General features: G+C 39.7%; 1 protein-coding gene across 3 annotated transcripts in view; it reads right to left on the reverse strand.

Annotated features, from left to right (window-relative positions):
• Positions 1 to 612: 612 nt before the first annotated feature.
• PAPPA2 (pappalysin 2) overlaps positions 613 to 18,484 on the reverse strand; it is a 366,677-nt gene continuing 348,805 nt past the window's right edge. For all 3 annotated transcript variants that reach the window (XM_077453193.1, XM_077453192.1, XM_077453191.1), the window contains exons 22-23: positions 2,738 to 2,836; positions 613 to 1,245 (exon numbers count right to left, since the gene is read on the reverse strand). In XM_077453193.1, the coding sequence (XP_077309319.1) occupies positions 1,096 to 1,245; positions 2,738 to 2,836 (249 nt within the window). In that variant the 3' untranslated portion in view covers positions 613 to 1,095. The remainder of the gene's footprint in view (positions 1,246 to 2,737; positions 2,837 to 18,484) is intronic.

Genomic DNA, 18,484 nt, shown 5'->3' on the forward strand with positions numbered 1-18,484 from the left:
TGCATTTCTATGTAGCTGGAGGCATTCAAAACAAAAGTGAATTTTTCGGGGCATTGCTTATTATAGGAAGAATTTGTAAATGCGTATTTATAACATAGAAAATCTTAATTTTTTTCAGTTCTGGTGGACTTTAAAGAAGCACGGTACCCATTGAACTCTGAGTTTAGTTTGACTTTAAGATTGTGGCTCTAATCAATGCCTTACATGTTTTAAGACTCAATTTTCTGGATATCCTCTCCTGCCCAACTTAGCCTAAACCTCACTTTTACAAAGTCACAGAAGGTCATCTCACCATTCCTGTTGCAATGTCAAATAAATGAATAAATGGACAATCAAGCCAAAAGAAAAACATTCCCATGTGATAACCATAGGAGGAGGGTGGAGCTGGGAACTCAGATGTAAGAATCCTGTTACAGATTTAACCTGTCATCATAACCAAGTAAATATCTACAGTGTTGAATGCCTTGTTTTACAATATCAAATTTGACAGAAATATTAGATTTTGTAGAAAATGTAAATATAAGTCAGGAACTGAAGTTCAGCACCCAAGATGATATAATAAAAAAAAAAAAAAAAAAAAAACCCATGTACATTTAAAACATAAGGAAAATATTTACAGTGGTACCCTGATATTTATTCATATATTATAATCTTATAAAATACCTTGGACAGCAGAGATACTGACATGTTGCTAATCCAATATATAAATCCATTATACACAACATACTGTAGTCATGCAAATGATGGGACAAACATTCAGAGACATAAAGAATGATATCTGCCTTTGATTACTATGCTTTAGTTTATATAACATAGGCAGATCATGGAATGTCATACAGTGAACAAAGGCTCTCTGGAATTTCAGTCCAGATTTGGTAGACATCAAAGGGAGGTCAGGATGATACGATTCCTAGATGTGGATGTAAATTTGTACAAATGTTCTATACTTCCACTTCAAATTTTCATCCAGATGATTGATATTATATATTGATATATCTGTTTAAGATATTCTATAACCAAAGGCCACGACTGGTCCCAAATGGTTATGATGATGCTGACACAAATGTTGACCATGATATCTCCTACAGAAGTTCCTCATGTAGTTGGTGAATTGTGTATGTCCCCAAGGGCCAGTGGTGAAGGTCCAGGCCAATCCATTCCTTGAGATCTGTTTTCTTCTGCCTCTGGGTCACGACAGGTACATTCATCTTCTTCACATTCCGCCCCAAAAGTAACCACCTGACCCTGCAAAATAAGTATATATTTGTTTGTCATTTACCTGATAATCTTACTGTGCATTATATGGTGGTACAGGCAAACAATAAAAATTGAATTCCTCAGTAGCTAGATTACGAGTGATAAGACTCAAAATTGTCAATGTGTTTTTTTTCTTAAAAAAGATGACAACTCATAAAATCAGATTGCAGATAACATATTGTACATTATAAAAATTTCAGTCTTTGCACAGCATAAAAAATATACATACCATCCCATACAGGATCACATAAAATTTGTTGTAGAGCTATGAGAGAACAACCTGCACTCAGAAAACCCAACTAAACGGAAATAACAACAAAGCAAAATAAAAAAAATAAAAAAATATATATAAACAAATAAAACCAAAAACCCCTATCAGCTGCTGCTACACTGATATCCCCTTTTGATACTATGGACAAAAACTTCCCAAAGAGGTAGCAGCACTCCTATGTTTAGTGAAAAAAAGTGCAATAAATAAAATGCAAAATTCCTCTTTAAAAAGTGCAATATTCTGCTTATAATGTTTGGTGTAAAAAAATCTTAAATAAACGCTTTTTCAAAAAAATATTGCTTTTTGACAAACAGAACTGCAACTTTAACCACTTGCCGACTGCTGCACGCTGATATACATTGGCACAAGGACAGCCAATAGTCGGGTGCCAGCTATTGCAACCATGCAAGCAATTTTAAATGGAATTCGACTCGTTTTTTTTTCCTTTAGAAATTTCATTTTTGCAGCAGCATGTTATATACATGCTACAAATGTGCCACTTTACATGAAGAATAAGGGGAACCTTAGGCACTATATTTAAAGGAATTTACATTTTTTATTGTTGCACCTTAAGCATCATTAAAATCACTGGTTTTGAAAAAACAATAATTTTTTTAAACATTTTTTGCATTGATACCCCCAGGGCAGTACCCAAACTCCCATACCCCTTTAATGGCCAACTACTTGCATATAAGCCTTCAAAATTGGCACATCTGATTTTTCCTGTTCATCTCCCATAGACTTCAATGGGGTTGTCACTGTAGGAGGAAAAAAGGGAAAATCTTCAAATAGGGGCACCTGTTCCAGTGACCACTCTCTAGAAGGGATTTCCTCTCACTTCTCACTATCTTCTGTGTCTCCAGGGACATAGAAAAAAAAATGTGGGTTTACCCATACCTGACCCTATCCACAACATATAAGAAACTTTTTGCTTTTTGTATAAAGCTTAACTGAATTAAAGGGTATTTTTATTTGCTTGGAGTTTAACTGTTATCTGTAATTGATGGAATAAAGTCAACCCCACCTTGCACTGTTTAACATAAAGTGGCGGTTAGCTCCCTAGAATGTCTTGTATTGCTGATAGAGAGAGAAAAAAAGATATTCATTTTTCATCAGTTAAACGGCAATTTGAAAGTGTGCAGTTGTGTTCATGCACAGAGAGCTCATTGTTTGGAAAGATATGTCTGGCTAGTTGAATTGTTTCCTTACCTTGTGTGAGGACAGGGTAGAAGCACAGCAGTCTCCTCCGTCATACTGACAATACGCACGGTTATTAATTGTGTCACACCAGCCATCTGCTTGAAAGGGCTACACAGGAACACAGAGTCAGTCAACACAATACACAGAGGAAATCAATAGAACGTACATAACCTTTACAGCTTTGACTCTGAGGGTATGGAGAGAACAATATTTTTTTCTGGTTTGCAGAAAATTGCTGAGATGAAATGCTTTGTCTGTTAGATGCATTTCCAATGTGTAGGTGGATAAATGTGAAACACTTTTAGCAGACTAAGAACTGTAGCATCCGCTGTGTCGCTTTCCATCAAAGGAATGGAATAGAATTCAGCCTTCTATTTGTGGCAGACAATAGAAAGAACCAAAGTAGATGGTGAAACTTAGGAGCTGATGGCATGATTGTGAATGCAAGGTAAATCAACTCATTCCTGAAAACTAAAGATGGGTAACATCACCTTGGTCCCTCGGGCTTCTTTCCTTTTATTTTCTTTCCCATCCTACTTTCCATTCTATCATTTTATGGTTGTCCATATTTTCATTTTTCATAACTTTTCCACTCTAACATTACCCTCCCTGCCTAACCTTTACTTTGCCATCTCATTTTGACCCTATCATTACCTTTCCTGTCTTACACATTATAATTTTATTGTCACTCATATAACTCAGTCATGGGACCATAGAGAGATCTAAGAAAAGATGGGGTTAGAGCAGTGCCTCACAAAGCACTTTGGAGGAATGTCAGTGGTGACGACATGACTCTGTTGGACTAATCTTTTTAAGGTTCTGTGGGGTTGAAAATTTGTGTTTCAGATTATCAAGGAGTTTAAATGGTCTCACCCATCAGGTGGCTGATGGGTGAGTGGTGCTGATCACCCCCACATTTTCGTTGATCACTACATGGTCTTCTTATACATTTTGGTTGGGCTGATTGCCACTGCAGATGTAAGAACGATTATTGCCTCACGCATTTAGAGTTGCATCCGTCTCATGGGATCCTGATCAAGCTTTGGCAAAATGCATTGCTCCATGACATCCATTTAAGATCAACTGACCTGCATTTTTGGCAATTATCTACAAGTTATGCTTTATGATATATGTGTCATGTTTTAATGGGAAGTTGGCATTTCTATCTTTCAGAAAGATCTTTTTTAAATTTGTAATAAAGCTAATTACTTTTAGCTCTTGAGTATTATGGTTTGCTTCACGAGGCACTGCTCTAACCCCTTCTTTTTTTTAGATATCTCTATGGTCCCGTGACTGGGATATATGGGAGACAGTTCAATTATACTGTGTAGTTGATCTCTGCATGAGATAGATTCACTCAGCTTAAGTTTTACATCAAGCCTACTACTCCCCCGTTCGTCTGGCAAGAATGTAAACCGTTAGGGAGGTGGTTTGCCCCAAATGTAATTCTGACACTGGTACTTTTTTCCACGTGGTTTGGTCTTGCCCGCAGCTGTGGGACTTTTGGAATGGAGTGGTTAATGGCATTAATTTGATTGGTAAATTACTGGTTCCCTGTGATCCACTACCTTTACTGCTTTGTATATGTGATATTGTACTTAAGAAGCTTCCCAAGCCAAAAAACTGTTTTATAAAGCTTTTTATGCTAGAAAGGCAATTCTCCTTCAATGGAACAAATCACACCCCCTGACAGTACAACAATGGAAAACTTTAGTAAATACGGCCCTACCTCTGTATAAATTAATGTATCTGGGACATAACTGCCTGAAAAAGTTTGAGAAGATTTGGGCAGTGTGGGTTACGCAGAGACAGATGACTATGTAGTCCAGGCCTCCTAAGTCTGCTTGGATTTCTATGTATACCCTTGCGGTTCTCATTTAGCTGTTCTGCTGGCCTCTTTTAAATTCACACACTGCCCCCCCCCCTTAACCCCTCCCTTTTTTTGCCCCCTACCTTCCTAGCCAATCTCCCCCTCCCCTTCCCTGATATCAATTATCCCTACCACATGATGAGTTTCTTTTCTTGAAGTGTCATTCCTGTTTGTGCCACTTTTTACTGGTAGCTCATGTGATGTTGTTTACCTCTGATTATTGTACTAGCTACCTATCTAAAGTAATTGTACCACTGCCATTGGTTTATATTTTGTGAAACATAAACATAAATTAAATGAAAATATATACTGTGTAAATTAGAAAGAGATGGTGCCTTACAAAAATATATGTGTTAGTCGGCATCACCCCGCATGAAGATACAAATATATAAACTCTGCTGCTTTACCTTTCCTACCATATCATTACATTTTTGTCTCACATTTCTTTTCCACCCCTTTTTCACTTTTATCTATTTCTTTCTTGGTCCTTCAGTTTTTTTCCAATCCATTTTCTACCCTCATTAATATCTTTGCCAACCCATATTTTCCTTTCCCATCCATTTGCCATTCTATCATAATCTTTCCTAACACATTCTTGTTCTAATATTGTGCTGTTAATCAATATACAATTGACTCTATGTGCCTTCTCAAAAAGTACAAAATAGTATCAATATATGGCAAATGCCCACATGGTTTAAATAATCATGCAACGTGAATATTTAAACCATATAGTCATTTGCCATATATTGATACTATTTGCACTTTTTGAGAAGGCACTTGAATATTGATTGACAACACAACACGTCCTTATATTATGATTTATGATTTATGGTGCTGTGTACAATATTTAGAGTGCTACTGTTGATTGAATTGGTTTCAGAACTACATTGATTACACTAAGGGCAGGTTTTTATTTACTTATATTCCATTTTTACACATTGTTCTACCCTCTCATTTTCTTTCCTGTACATCCTTTCTACCCATTTGTATCACCCTATCATTTACTTTCCAACCTTATCCTTTCCCATATCCTACCATTTTTCTTCCCTCACAATAGATACAGAAAGAAAATGAAACATGTATTATTAAAGAAACATTATTTTTGATACTTTTTTTGTTAATACACAGTAGTAAGCAAAGCCAGCATAGTAACTTAGTAATATATATCACCTAGTATTATAATAGCTGACAACTTTTAGGCATAGCTTTCTAACCCTGGTGGCAGAGGACATTAGGGTCTTCTGTTAAGAAACCTAATTTAAGCTGATCTGCCCTTGGGAGCTCTTTTAGAAATATGAGTGATTGTCAAAACAGAAAACTGTTACTTGAAGCAAGTAGGTTAATTTATAGCTTAATGGGTCAGAACAAACTTCTAATACTTTGGATAGTGTATATAATTTTATTTGAATAGTTTTTGAATGAAACAAAACAAGTTATTCAATGTAAATAACAACTAGTACCATTTGCTTCTGCAATATTTCCATTATCAGCCCAAAACCTTTTACACTGTAACCTTACTTCTTATGATGTTACCAGAGACAACAGAACTACTGCCAAGCCTTCCTCCTACTCCCTATTTGGTAACATTGAGGGGGCCAGGTTTCCTTGGTTTCACTTGTGAGAACACATTTTCAAAACTCTTTGGAACTTCCTCAAATAAATGTCTCCTAGAATGTGATATGATTTGCATTCAAGCAATAATAGGCAAAAAAAAAGCCAATACGCACAAACATTTACATTGCTTTGTGTTCAATGAGCAATTTATTTAAAGAGTCAAGATCCTTGATGAAGAAAGTTGGCAAACCTCTAACAAGATCTTGAAAGTGGCTGCAGGTATTTCAATCAATACAATTATATTAGCAGTGTAGTTTAAAGGCAAACAAAGATTTTTTTTTTACTCAAGAAAGATTTGTTCAAGTTAACCATGCCCTAAATGTATTAGATGTAAGTTGAAAAATATATCAAAAGCAATCTAGTTCACAGCCATCAATATGCAGTCAAACTGTCTACCACTTGAGGGAATACAGTACGTTTGCTTTATTTTCTACAAGTGGGCATTATGCAAAAGGCCAAATTAACATTGACAGGTAGGGTTCTACAGCAACTGTTAATTGGTAACACATAAGCATAGATTAATTTATATATATTGCTGGATCTTAAAAGTAAAGTTCAGAATTTCTTCAACCTTCAAAAAGATCCCATTTTAATTTATATTGTTTTGGAACCCTCTAGGACAGGGATCTCAAACTGGTGGCCCTTCAGCTGTTGTGAAACTACAAGTCCCAGCATGCCTCTGCCTGTAGGAGTCATGCTTGTAACTGTCAACCTTGCAATGCCTCATGGGACCTGTAGTTTTGTAACAGCTGGAGGGCGACCAGTTTGAAACCCCTGCTCTAGGACCTCACGTGATCAGGCATCCTGCAAAGATCACAGCAAAACTGACCTGCAGTGCCAAAGAAGGTGAAAGAGAGCATGACCTACAACATAAACAAGGGGCCTGTAAAGATCTTGTAAACTCTCCAAACTCTTTATTCGTGCATCCATTATGAGAACATCATTGAACAGCAAATACTGCTGCATGTCTTAAGTTTGCCAAAGATCAAACTTAAGTTGGCCAAACACCAATTCTTAAAACAGAACTTCAGTCCTTGTTATTTCCATCCCGCCCCTCCTTACCCACAAGGCCATCTCTGAATGTCTCATGTGTGTGCAGACATAGCGAAAGCCTGTGCCAAGTCTTTGGGAACCCATCACATCTGTGCATGCACTGAGTTTCTCACACATGTGTATACACCGCTGGTATCTGAAACCTTAAAACATGTGGCATTTGTGCACATGTGTGAGAAACCTCTGTGCATGTGCAGATGTGTTGCAGGTCTCTAGAAGGTGCAAAGACCTGCAGCACGTCTGTGCAACCACAGAATGCTGTAGTGTGCATGCACCCATCCATAAGGCTGGCTCTTGGGATTTAATTGTGACATAGACATCCCAGGAGGCAAAAGGGGGTGCTACACCATTCCTGCCTAGGCAAGAAATAAGGAAGTGATGTGCTGCAGTACAAAAAGAGTCCTTTCCAAAAAAAAAAATATCTAGTAGAAGGGGGAGGTGCAAGGTGAAAAGGGTTGTTTTGTTGGGTGAAGGTCAGCTTAAAATTTGGCAAAAAGTATCTCACTGTTTTTAAAATGCTTCCAGAACAATGACTCTGGGGAAGATGTATCAAAGACTGAACATACAGTGCTATGTTTGGTGTCTAAAATAGTGCCACAAACCAACAACCTATCCTAATTGTAAAGCATGGCAGAGGGAACAGGCTCAATAGACTTGGACAATAATTCCTGTTATCATAGAAAATAATATAAACTCAAAATTGTATTAGAAATTTTTACAGGAGAGTTTCAGGGTGGTGGTCCAGCCATCTGAATCCTGATAGATGTTAATACAAAAATACAGTGAGCAGAAACATTACAATAAATCAAAAAGAGCTACCTAAACTAAATAAAATTATATATTTTGGAGTTATCAGGTCAGTGTCCAGAACATAACCCTACTGACATGTAATGTGGCATTAGCCAAAGAGAGCTGTACAAGCAAAGAAATTCCTTAAACTTGATGAGATGACACACAGGAATATAGAAATTGTTTAAAATTCCTCCCTATTATTCATGTCTGCTATGCAGCTACTGCAAATGTTTGAGGGAGGACATTTCTACTCATTTAGATGTTGCCACTAACTAAATGCAAATATTCACATTCTTTTTCCAGCCTGGAGGTAGCCAAGGTGTAAAAAGTGAAAAGTGATAGGGATATAAAACACATCACCAAGAAAGGTTGAATAAAAAACTGCAGAGCAGTGCAACTGGAAGTGAATTCTAGTTACTAATTGAACTAGTTCATAGGGTCCAGGGATCCAAGGTGATTCATGTACTGAACCGAAGTAAGAGACAACACATCAAAGTGAATCTGACATCCTCGGGTGAAGCCTATAAGGGCATGGCCATCACATGCCCACCAATGCCATGTAGGTGTACACTGCAGGAGGGAGGCATCCTTGGTTGGGCAGCAAGCCACCCAGCGTCGGTGCCAATACACTCCTCCATCTAGCCACCAGATGGTACTATCATGGAAAGGAAGGGTGGTGCCACAGCAGTGAAACCACACCTGCAACACACAGAAGGTGATGTAGATGCATAGCGCAAGAATTTCCACCCCCCTAGGTAGAAGGGGAGGAGGTGGGTCTGCGGCATGCATCACAGCTCCCAGGAGGATACGCTTATTGATACACTTATTGTTTTTTTTACCAAAAATATGTAGCAGAATACATATGGGCCTAAATTTATGAAGAAATTTGATTTTTTTTTATTGGATATATTTTATATCAGAAAGTAAAAAATATACTTTTTTTTCCAAATTTTCTTTTTTGTTTATAGCGCAAAAAAATAAAAACCACAGAGGTGATCAAATACCAGAAAAATAAAGCTCTATTTTTGATAAAAAGGACATTAATTTAAGTTGGGAACAGTATCGCATGACCATGCAATTGTCAGTTAAAGCAATGCAGTGCCGTATCACAAAAAATGGCCTGCTCAGGAAGGGGGTAAAACCCTCTGGAGCTGAAGTGGTTAAAGACTAAATTCACCTTTGTTCACCTTTTTTTTTTCAGCTCTCCATGTACCATTATAGCATTTGTGTGCTTATTTTTCAAAAATAAAACAGCTTTTCATTAACCACTTCAATACCAGGCACTTTAACACCTTCCTGCCCAGACCAATTTTGAGCTTTCAGCGCTGTCACACTTTGAATGACAATTGCGCGGTCATGCCACACTGTACCCAAATGAAATTTTTATCATTTTTTCCCACAAATAGAGCTTTCTTTTGGTGGTATTTGATCACCTCTACGGTTTTTATTTTTTGCTAAACAAATAAAAAAATAACGAAAATTTTGAAAAAAAAAATGTTTTTTTTTTTGTTTCAGTTTCAAAACTTTGCAAATAAGTACGTTTTCTCCTTCACTGATGGGCACTGATGGGGTTACACTGATGGGCAATGATAAGCCGGCACTGATGGGCACCGATGAGGTGGCACCAATGAAGTGGCACTGATGAGGTGGCATTGATGGACACCGATATGTGGCACTGATGGGCGACACGGATGGGCACTGATAGGTGGCACAAATTGGCACTGATAGCTGGCACGTATTGGCATGGATAGGTGGCACAGGTGGGCATGGGTTAGTCGGCACAGGTGGGCATGGGTAGGCGGCACAGGTGGGCATGGGTAGGCGGCACAGGTGGGCATGGATGGGCACTGATACACCGGCTTTTCCTATTTACACTGTGATCATCCGTGATTGGACACGGCTGATCACGTGGTAAAGAGTCTCCGACGGAGACTCTTTACCGAGATCGTAGTTGCCGGGTGTCAGACTGACACCCCGCAACAACGATCGCCGTGATGCACGCCCCCGGGGGCGCGCAGCGGCTCATAATCCTGATCACGTCATAAGACGTCCGATCAGGATTATGCAACCACTTTGCCACCGTCAATTTGTTATAGGGCGGGTGGCAAGTGGTTAATTCTACACAGGCTTACTTTGTTTAATAACAGTGCTCAATTACTTCTGCCTTACTTCCTGGACAGACTTTAGGTCATGACACAGGAAGGAGTTGACCAGTGATCCCATTAGCACAAACCCTGCATCATCTACCCTCAGCTGGTCAACTCCTTCCTGTGTCATGATCTAAAGTCTGTCGAGAAAGTAAGGCAGAAGTAATCGAGTAGTGTTTTTAAACCGCTGTGAAGAGAGAGAGGTAAGCTTGCGTAGAATTAATGGAAAGCTATTTTATTTTTGCAAAATAACTGTATGTATTGGCGTATAACACGCACAGGCATATAACACGCACCCTAATTTTAAGAGGGAAGTTTCAGGAAAAAAACTTTCCATAGCCCCCTGCACAGTACACAGATTCCTGCACTTTATGCAGCCCCCTTTACATTACACAGCCCCCTCCCCCTGAAAAGTACACAGCCTCCTGCACATTACACAGCCGCCTTTCATTATAAAGCCCCCTTGCAGTCTCTAAAAAATCACTGCCAGCCCCTTTTCAAGCTGTGTCACTCTCATTGTAAATCAAAGCCTCTAAATACCTCATTAGCGCCACTCTTTCCTGCACCCGGTCACATGACTGCTCTCCTCTGATTTTCATGGACGGTCACATGACTGCTCTCCTCCAAGCTAAAGCTACATTCAGAGGAGAAGGGTGAGGAGCAGGAGGAGGAGAGCGGAGAATGAAGAAGAACGCTAATGAGGTATTTAGAAGCTTCCATTTACAATGACACAGTGACACAGGAGGGGCTGGTAAGTGATTTTTTTCTAAAGTTCAAACTATGCTGGCAGTGCTGTACCAGGGCCAGGAGAAGTGCGGCCTTATATCCCCCCAATGTGTGGCACGTGGGGCGGACCGCCCAATAGCCACCCTGCATTGGTAAAAAAACAAATATTGGTGTATAACACGCAGGCACTGTTTACCCTTTATTTTAAGGGGGGAAAGATGCGTGTTATATGCCGACAAATATGGTAAGTACATTAATGCTACCCTGTTTCCCCGAAAATAAGACCTAGAGTGATTGTCGGTTATGGCTGCAATATAAGCCCTACCCTCCAAATAAGCCCTAGTTAAAGTCCTAGTAGGTCTTATTTTCAGGGTAGGGCTTATTTTTGGGGAAACAGGGTAGGGCTTATATTGCAGCCATCACCGACAATCACACTAGGTCTTATTTTCGGGGAAACAGGGTATATTGGTACGTAGGGGAGCTGGAATTTAGGAAAAAAAGTGAACAAAGGCGAACTTAGCCTTTACATGAGATGTGAGAAGCAATTATCAGACAGTTTAAAGTGTACCCAGCTTGTGCATTTGTTACAATATTTATTATGCATATCCTTGTAAATATGGGATCAGTCTGGTTTGGTTGGTGTTTAAAAAAAACATTCCTCAATTGTAAGGGGAAGACTCCAGGTTTATGGTATAAGATATTTAATTGCGTTCAGACAGTGTGGTGCACACCTTTTGGCAGATATTAATTGTTATTTTATGTGGCTGGTTTTATCCTGACATTATATTAAACTGTAAGTGGCATGTAATAATCTGTGACGTCCATGGTTGCAATACTTTTGTAATTCTTATTGTTTGTTCATAGATAAGCAGAACTACGCTGTATCTGAGTGCCACAAACCAAAAGTGCTATTTAATTAATTTTAAGGTCTCATGCACACTGAATGTTTTTACAGCTGCTCCTAGGGGCATCAGGTGTTTTTTTTTTACAGCTTAAAAATGCCTCTCCGTATTATTCTATGTGTCCATTCACACATACAGTGGTGTGAAAAAGTGTTTGCCCCCTTCCTCATTTCCTGTTCCTTTGCATGTTTGTCACACTTAAGTGTTTCGGAACATCAAACCAATTTAAACAATAGTCGAGGACAACACAAGTAAACACAAAATGCAATTTGTAAATGAAGGTGTTTATTATTAAAGGTGAAAAAAAATCCAAACCATCATGGCCCTGTGTGAAAAAGTGATTGCCCCCCTTGTTAAAACATACTATAACTGTGGTTGTCCACACCTGAGTTCAATTTCTCTAGCCACACCCAGGCCTGATTATTGCCACACCTGTTCACCATCAAGGCATCACTTAAATAGGAGCTGCTTGACACAGTAAGGTCCACCAGAAGCTCCTTAAAAGCTACACATCATGCCGAGACCCAAAGAAATTCAGGAACGATTGAGAAAGAAAGTAATTGAGATCTATCAGTCTGGAAAGGGTTATAAAGCCATTTCCAAAGCTTTGGGAATCCAGCGAACCACAGTGAGAGCCATTATCCACAAATGGCGAAGACATGGAACAGTGGTGAACCTTCCCAGGAGTGGCCGGCCGCCCAAAATTACCCCAAGAGCGCAGCGACGACTCATCCAAGAGGTCACAAAAGACCCCACAACAACGTCCAAGGAACTGCAGGCCTCACTTGCCTCAGTTAAGGTCAGCGTTCATGCCTCCACCATCAGGAAAAGACTGGGCAAAAATGGCCTGCATGGCAGAGTTCCAAGGAGAAAACCACTGCTGAGCAAAAAGAACATCAAAGCTCGTCTCAATTTCTCCACAACACGTCTTGATGATCCCCAAGACTTTTGGGACAACATTCTGTGGACCGATGAGACAAAAGTGGAACTCTTTGGAAGGTGTGTGTCCAAGTATATCTGGCGTAGAAGGAACACTGCATTTCATAAAAAGAACATTATACCAACAGTAAAATATGGTGGTGGTAGTGTGATGGTCTGGGGCTGTTTTGCTGCTTCAGGACCTGGAAGACTTGCCGTGATAAAAGGAACTATGAATTCTGCTGTCTACCAAGAGATCCTGAAGGAGAATGTCCGACTATCTGTTCGTGTACTCAAGCTGAAACGAACTTGGGTTCTGCAGCAGGACAATGATCCTAAACACACCAGCAAGTCCACCACCGAATGGCTGAAGAAAAACAAAATTAAGACTTTGGAGTGGCCTAGCCAAAGTCCTGACCTGAATCCTATTGAGATGTTGTGGTATGACCTTAAAAAGGCCGTTCATGCTCGAAAACCCTCTAATGTAACTGAATTAGGACAATTCTGCAAAGATGAGTGGGCCGAAATTCCTCCAGGACGCTGTAAAAGCCTCATTGCACGTTATTGCAAACGCTTGGTTGCAGTTGTTGCTGCTAAGGGTGGCCCAACCAGTTATTAGGTTTAGGGGGCAATCACTTTTTAACACAGGGCCATGATGGTTTGGATTTTTTTTCACCTTTAATAATAAACACCTTCATTTACAAATTGCATTTTGTGTTTAGTTGTGTTGTCCTTGACTATTGTTTAAATTGGTTTGATGTCCCGAAACACTTAAGTGTGACAAACATGCAAAGGAACAGGAAATGAGGAAGGGGGCAAACACTTTTTCACACCACTGTAGGCTTTTAGGAGCTGTAATTGGTATAGGTGTTTTAAAGCTGCAATTAAAAAAACAGGGCCAGTGCGTTCTAGAGTAGCAGCGTTACAGCTGTAATAACGCCTGACACAGGAAAAAGCACATTAATGTCTAGCGTTTTTAAGCTGTAGTAATTGAATTTGGGAGTGAAAAATAGAAGAGGACAGAGAAAAGCTGCTAAACGCTAATGCAGCTAAACGCACATTAATGCCAATGCAAAACGCCTCTAAAAACACATTTTTACAGCTGCTTTTTCCTTGCTTTGCAGCTCATTTTCTAAAATGACTTATGTGCATGAGGCCTTATCTTCAAATCAAACTCACCCATCCATGACCCCATGCTTTATTTTGCTGAGTAATCACTTAGAAAAACACCACTAGCATTTCTGTCAGGGGCCATCTTGACTATGGGCAGATAATTCATGTAGCAGTTACTTCCTGGAATCCATCACCCCTTAGGCTCATACAGGCAAGAGGGTTTGCTTAGCTGAGAGGTGCCCGGGGGGTGCCTATACTCATGACTGGGGGTCGCGATGACCACGGCCACGAGCGATTGCGGGCACGAGAGGCAGAACAGGGACGTGTGTCTTCTGTAAAGAGATGTAGATTGTGAGTTCCTAATAGCTAGGAACCACAATCTGTCATCTCCTATAGTCAGTCCCCTCCCCCTACAGTTAGAACACACAGTCAGGAAACACAATTAACCCCTTGATCGCCCCCTACTGTTAACCCCTGCCAATGACATTTATACAGTAATCAGTGCATTTTCATAGAATTGATTACTATAGAATTGTCAATCATCCCAAAAATGTCAAAAGTGTCCGATGTGTCGCAGTCATGATAAAAATTGCAGATTGCCACCATTACTAGTAAAATAATAATAATAATAAAAATGCCATAAATCGATCCCCAATTTTGTAGACGCTATAACGTTTGCGCAAACCAATCAATATATGCTTATTGCAATTTTCTTTCACCAAAATTATGTAGAATAATACATATCGGCCTAAACTGAGAAAAAAAAATATATATAATATATTTTAAAAAAAAATTGGGGGTATTTATTATAGCAAAAAGTACAAAATATTGTGTTTTTTTCAAAATTTATGCTCTTTTTTTGTTTATAGAGCAAAAAATAAAAACCGCAGAGATGATCAAATACCACCAAAAGAAATCTTTATTTGTAGGAAAAAAAGTACATCAATTTTGTTTGGGTACAGCATTGCATGACCGCGCAATTGTCAGTTAAAGCGACGCAGTGCCGTATTGCAAAAAGTGCTCTGGTCATTGAGCAGCCAAATCTTCCGCTGCTGAAACCACAGAGCTGAAACATGTATTGTTGAACTGCTGTCCAGAAAGGCTTTATTAGTTTCCACTGTTTTAAAGTGCACCTGTACTTTGCTCATTCAGGGCACTTAATAGCCTGCTACAAAAATTCAGGATGGATCTGGGAGTAACAACAGTTTTTGTTTTTTTCAAATATTTTTTATTAAAAGTTTTGTTTAAAACAAAAAGACACAAAAAACTCAAACATAGAAGGAAAAAGAATGTACAGTTCAATGAACAGCAGCATTACATTCCTAAACAATGCTGGCATTCAACACTCTTTAAAACATATGGTGAGGAAGTCAGAAAAAGAACAATCTATGCGTAAGTAAAACATCTCTATTGCACCATGCTGATTATCCCTGAACTACTGTATGTAGGGTGCTGCATCCTGTGAAAATGTACATAAAATACAGCAGAGAACAATGCATTAAATATTTAAAGCGGAGGTCCACCCTAAAGTGGACCTTCCGCTCATTGGAATCCTCCCCCCCTCCAGCGCCACAATTGGCACCTTTCATGGGGGAGGGGGGTGCAGGTACCTGTACAGTACAGGTATCTGCACCCACTTCCGGGATAGCTCTCTGCGGAAAGGGGCATAGATTATGCCCCTTTCCGAAAGTCCCCCGCTGCCTGCTGGGAAACACACAGATCCCAGAGGCAGCGGGTCCATCCTTATTGCGCAGCGCGACTCGCACATGCGCAGTAGGGAACCGGGAAATTAAACCGAAAGGCTCCACTTCCTGATTCCCATACCCAAGATGGCGGCGGCAGCACCGGGGAGACGATCGACAGATCGGCTTCGGGTGCCGACATCGCGGGCGCGCTGGACAGGTAAGTGTCACTATTTTAAAAGTCAGCAGCTGCAGTATTTGTAGCTGCTGGCTTTTAAAAAAAAAAAAAAACGCGGACTCCAGGCGGACTCCCTCTTTAAATGACATATGCAACGCCACATCTATAATAATGCCACCACCCTTAAACTAACACTGTGGCGGCCTACAAGTAAGTTCATTCCTAACATTCTATACACCATCATGGATGTTGCAATTGGCCACATTCTTTTGGAGATGCGAGGACACGGCAAGAAACCGCCATATTGAAATATTTGCTAACATTGGAAAATCCATATAGATACCAGATATAGAGGAGCTAAGCCAGGGGTTTGTAACCACGGGTCCTGTACCTTTTCAAACCTACGAGGGGTGCCTATTGTTTATATAGATGATGTTCTATTAGGCATGTAGAATTTTCTTGCCAATGCCACTCCTCCAGTGTAGGAGAGAGAGGGGACAGTCATTTAGATGCAATGCATTTAAGTGTCAAGAATAGCCGTCGTGAAATAGGGACTCAGATGAGGAAGTCTTAGCCCACGTACACACGGTCTGAGATTTTGCCAACCAAATCCGTCTGATTTTGCCCGTTGGATTTAGTCCGACGGATTGTGTCCGAAACTGTTGCATACACACGGTCGGGCCAAGTTGTCGAAAAATCCGATCTTTCAGAACGTGATGACATAATTTCGTTACGATGGGACTACATTCAGGCTAGTAGCCAATAGCTTTGATGTAGGAATTTGATCTGAGCTTGCGTGGCACTTGGTCCGATGAAAATGCTCAACACATGATCGGATTAGGTCCGTCCAGCCCAGTTGGTCGGGAAATCTTTCCAACATGTTGGAAAATTGGGTCGGACGGAGATTCGGACGGAATCAGTCCGATGCAGTCGGATTATCTGACGACACGGTCCGATAAGACTCATTCCGACAGATTCTCCGACCGTGTGTACAAGGGCTTACACCCGCATATGAAAACGGTGTTCAAACCACACATGTGAGGTATCGCCACTATTGTTAGCGCGAGAGCAATAATTATAGCACAAGACCTCCTCTGTAACTCAAAACTAGTAAACTGTACAAATTTATAAACGTCACCAATGGAGATTTTTAAGGGCCAAAGTTTGACGCCATTCCATGAGCATGTTTAGTATCAATTTACTCTGAGTAACATTATCTTTCACAATATAGAAAAACATTGTGCTAACTTTAATGTTGACTTATTTTTTAATTCAAAAAAGTATATTTTTTCCCCCAAAATTTCGCTTGTAAGACCGCTGCGCAAATACAGTGTGACAAAGTATTGCAATGACCACCATTTTATTGTCTAGGGTGTCTAAAATAATATATATAATGTTTGGGGGTTCTTAGTAATTTTCTAGCAAAAAATTATTTTAACTTGTAAACAACAAGTCCCAAAAATAGGCTCAGAGCTGAAGTAGTTAAAGCATTATATGTTTGGTATTTATTTACTCAATGTGACATTATCTTTTATATTTTACAAAAACATTTGGTTATGTATTGTGTTTTTTTTTCTGCATTGAAATTTTAAAAAGTGTATTTTTTTCCAAAAATTATGCATTTGAAAAACGGCTGCACAAATACAGTATGACATAAATAATTGCAAGCCCACCAATTTTTTTCTCTAGAGCCTCTGTTTTAAAAAATATATATATAATGTTTGGGGCTTCTAAGTAATTTTCTATCAAAAAAAAAAAGGCTCACATGTAAACAGAAAATGTCTGGTCTTCCAGTGGTTAATCCACACTGTGCCTTCTCTTTCTGTGTATGGATGATGGCACTGTTCTTGTTTTAATAAAATAAAAAAATCTAAGTACCTTTTCCTAATCAGTATACATCTGTTACATGACCCAGCTCTATCCCAGCCTGTCTGCAGGGGAAAATAAGCAGGAGGAGCTTCTAGACTTCTGCTGCTGATCACATTAAAAAAAAAATTTGGAATAGAGAGTAAAAATAAATAAATACTATCAATCAACTGTTTTAAATTGCATACAAATATATATTTGAAATTAAATCTTTATTATTTTGTGGAAATCACATGGTGTTAGTGGATTTGTGCCAGTCCTGCCCCTCCAGTGTCTTAGGATAAGAGGGAGGCAAAGCCTCCATAAAGCTACATGTAATATCCCACCCCCATTATGTTCAGCTGGTTAGTGGGCATGAAGGTGGAGGGAGGGAGTGGGCTGTCATTTACCATTGTGTATACTCCCACATGCATGACTCTATAGTCACATGGGCTGCGCAGATGTGATAGCGAGGAAATGCTCAGCATAGAAACTCACTGAAAACTGAGCATGTGCAGAGTTGCCACCACGGCTGCAAAATCCCTAGCTGAATTAGGGGCATAGAGAGAAGGTGGAGCTAGAGATCAGCAGGATCAACCAGGTTTTTTTCAGAATATAGAAAATCAATCTTATAGTGACTGAGTGAGTATGAACAGCATGTGATACACCATATATTGATAGTTTTTTTATGATGTGGGTTTAGTGACACTTTTATAGCCTGTACTCCTCCCCTCCTCCTTTCCTTCTTCCCTGCCCTTCTACTACAGACTCGCTTGGCTGCCAGTGCAGAGTGGAAAATCTTTCCGTATGCTCCAAGTTGGCCTGGAGGACTAAGGACTCTACCCTTGAATAACAGTATTTGGGACTGGTAGACACACCACTTCGCTCCAGCACATGCCAAGCGAGCAAGGGGTAC

Source organism: Lithobates pipiens, unplaced genomic scaffold (assembly GCF_037356315.1).
Source record: "Lithobates pipiens isolate NorthernLeopardFrog02 unplaced genomic scaffold, aLitPip1_a1.2 Scaffold_23, whole genome shotgun sequence".
NCBI classification, from domain to species: domain Eukaryota; kingdom Metazoa; phylum Chordata; class Amphibia; order Anura; family Ranidae; genus Lithobates; species Lithobates pipiens.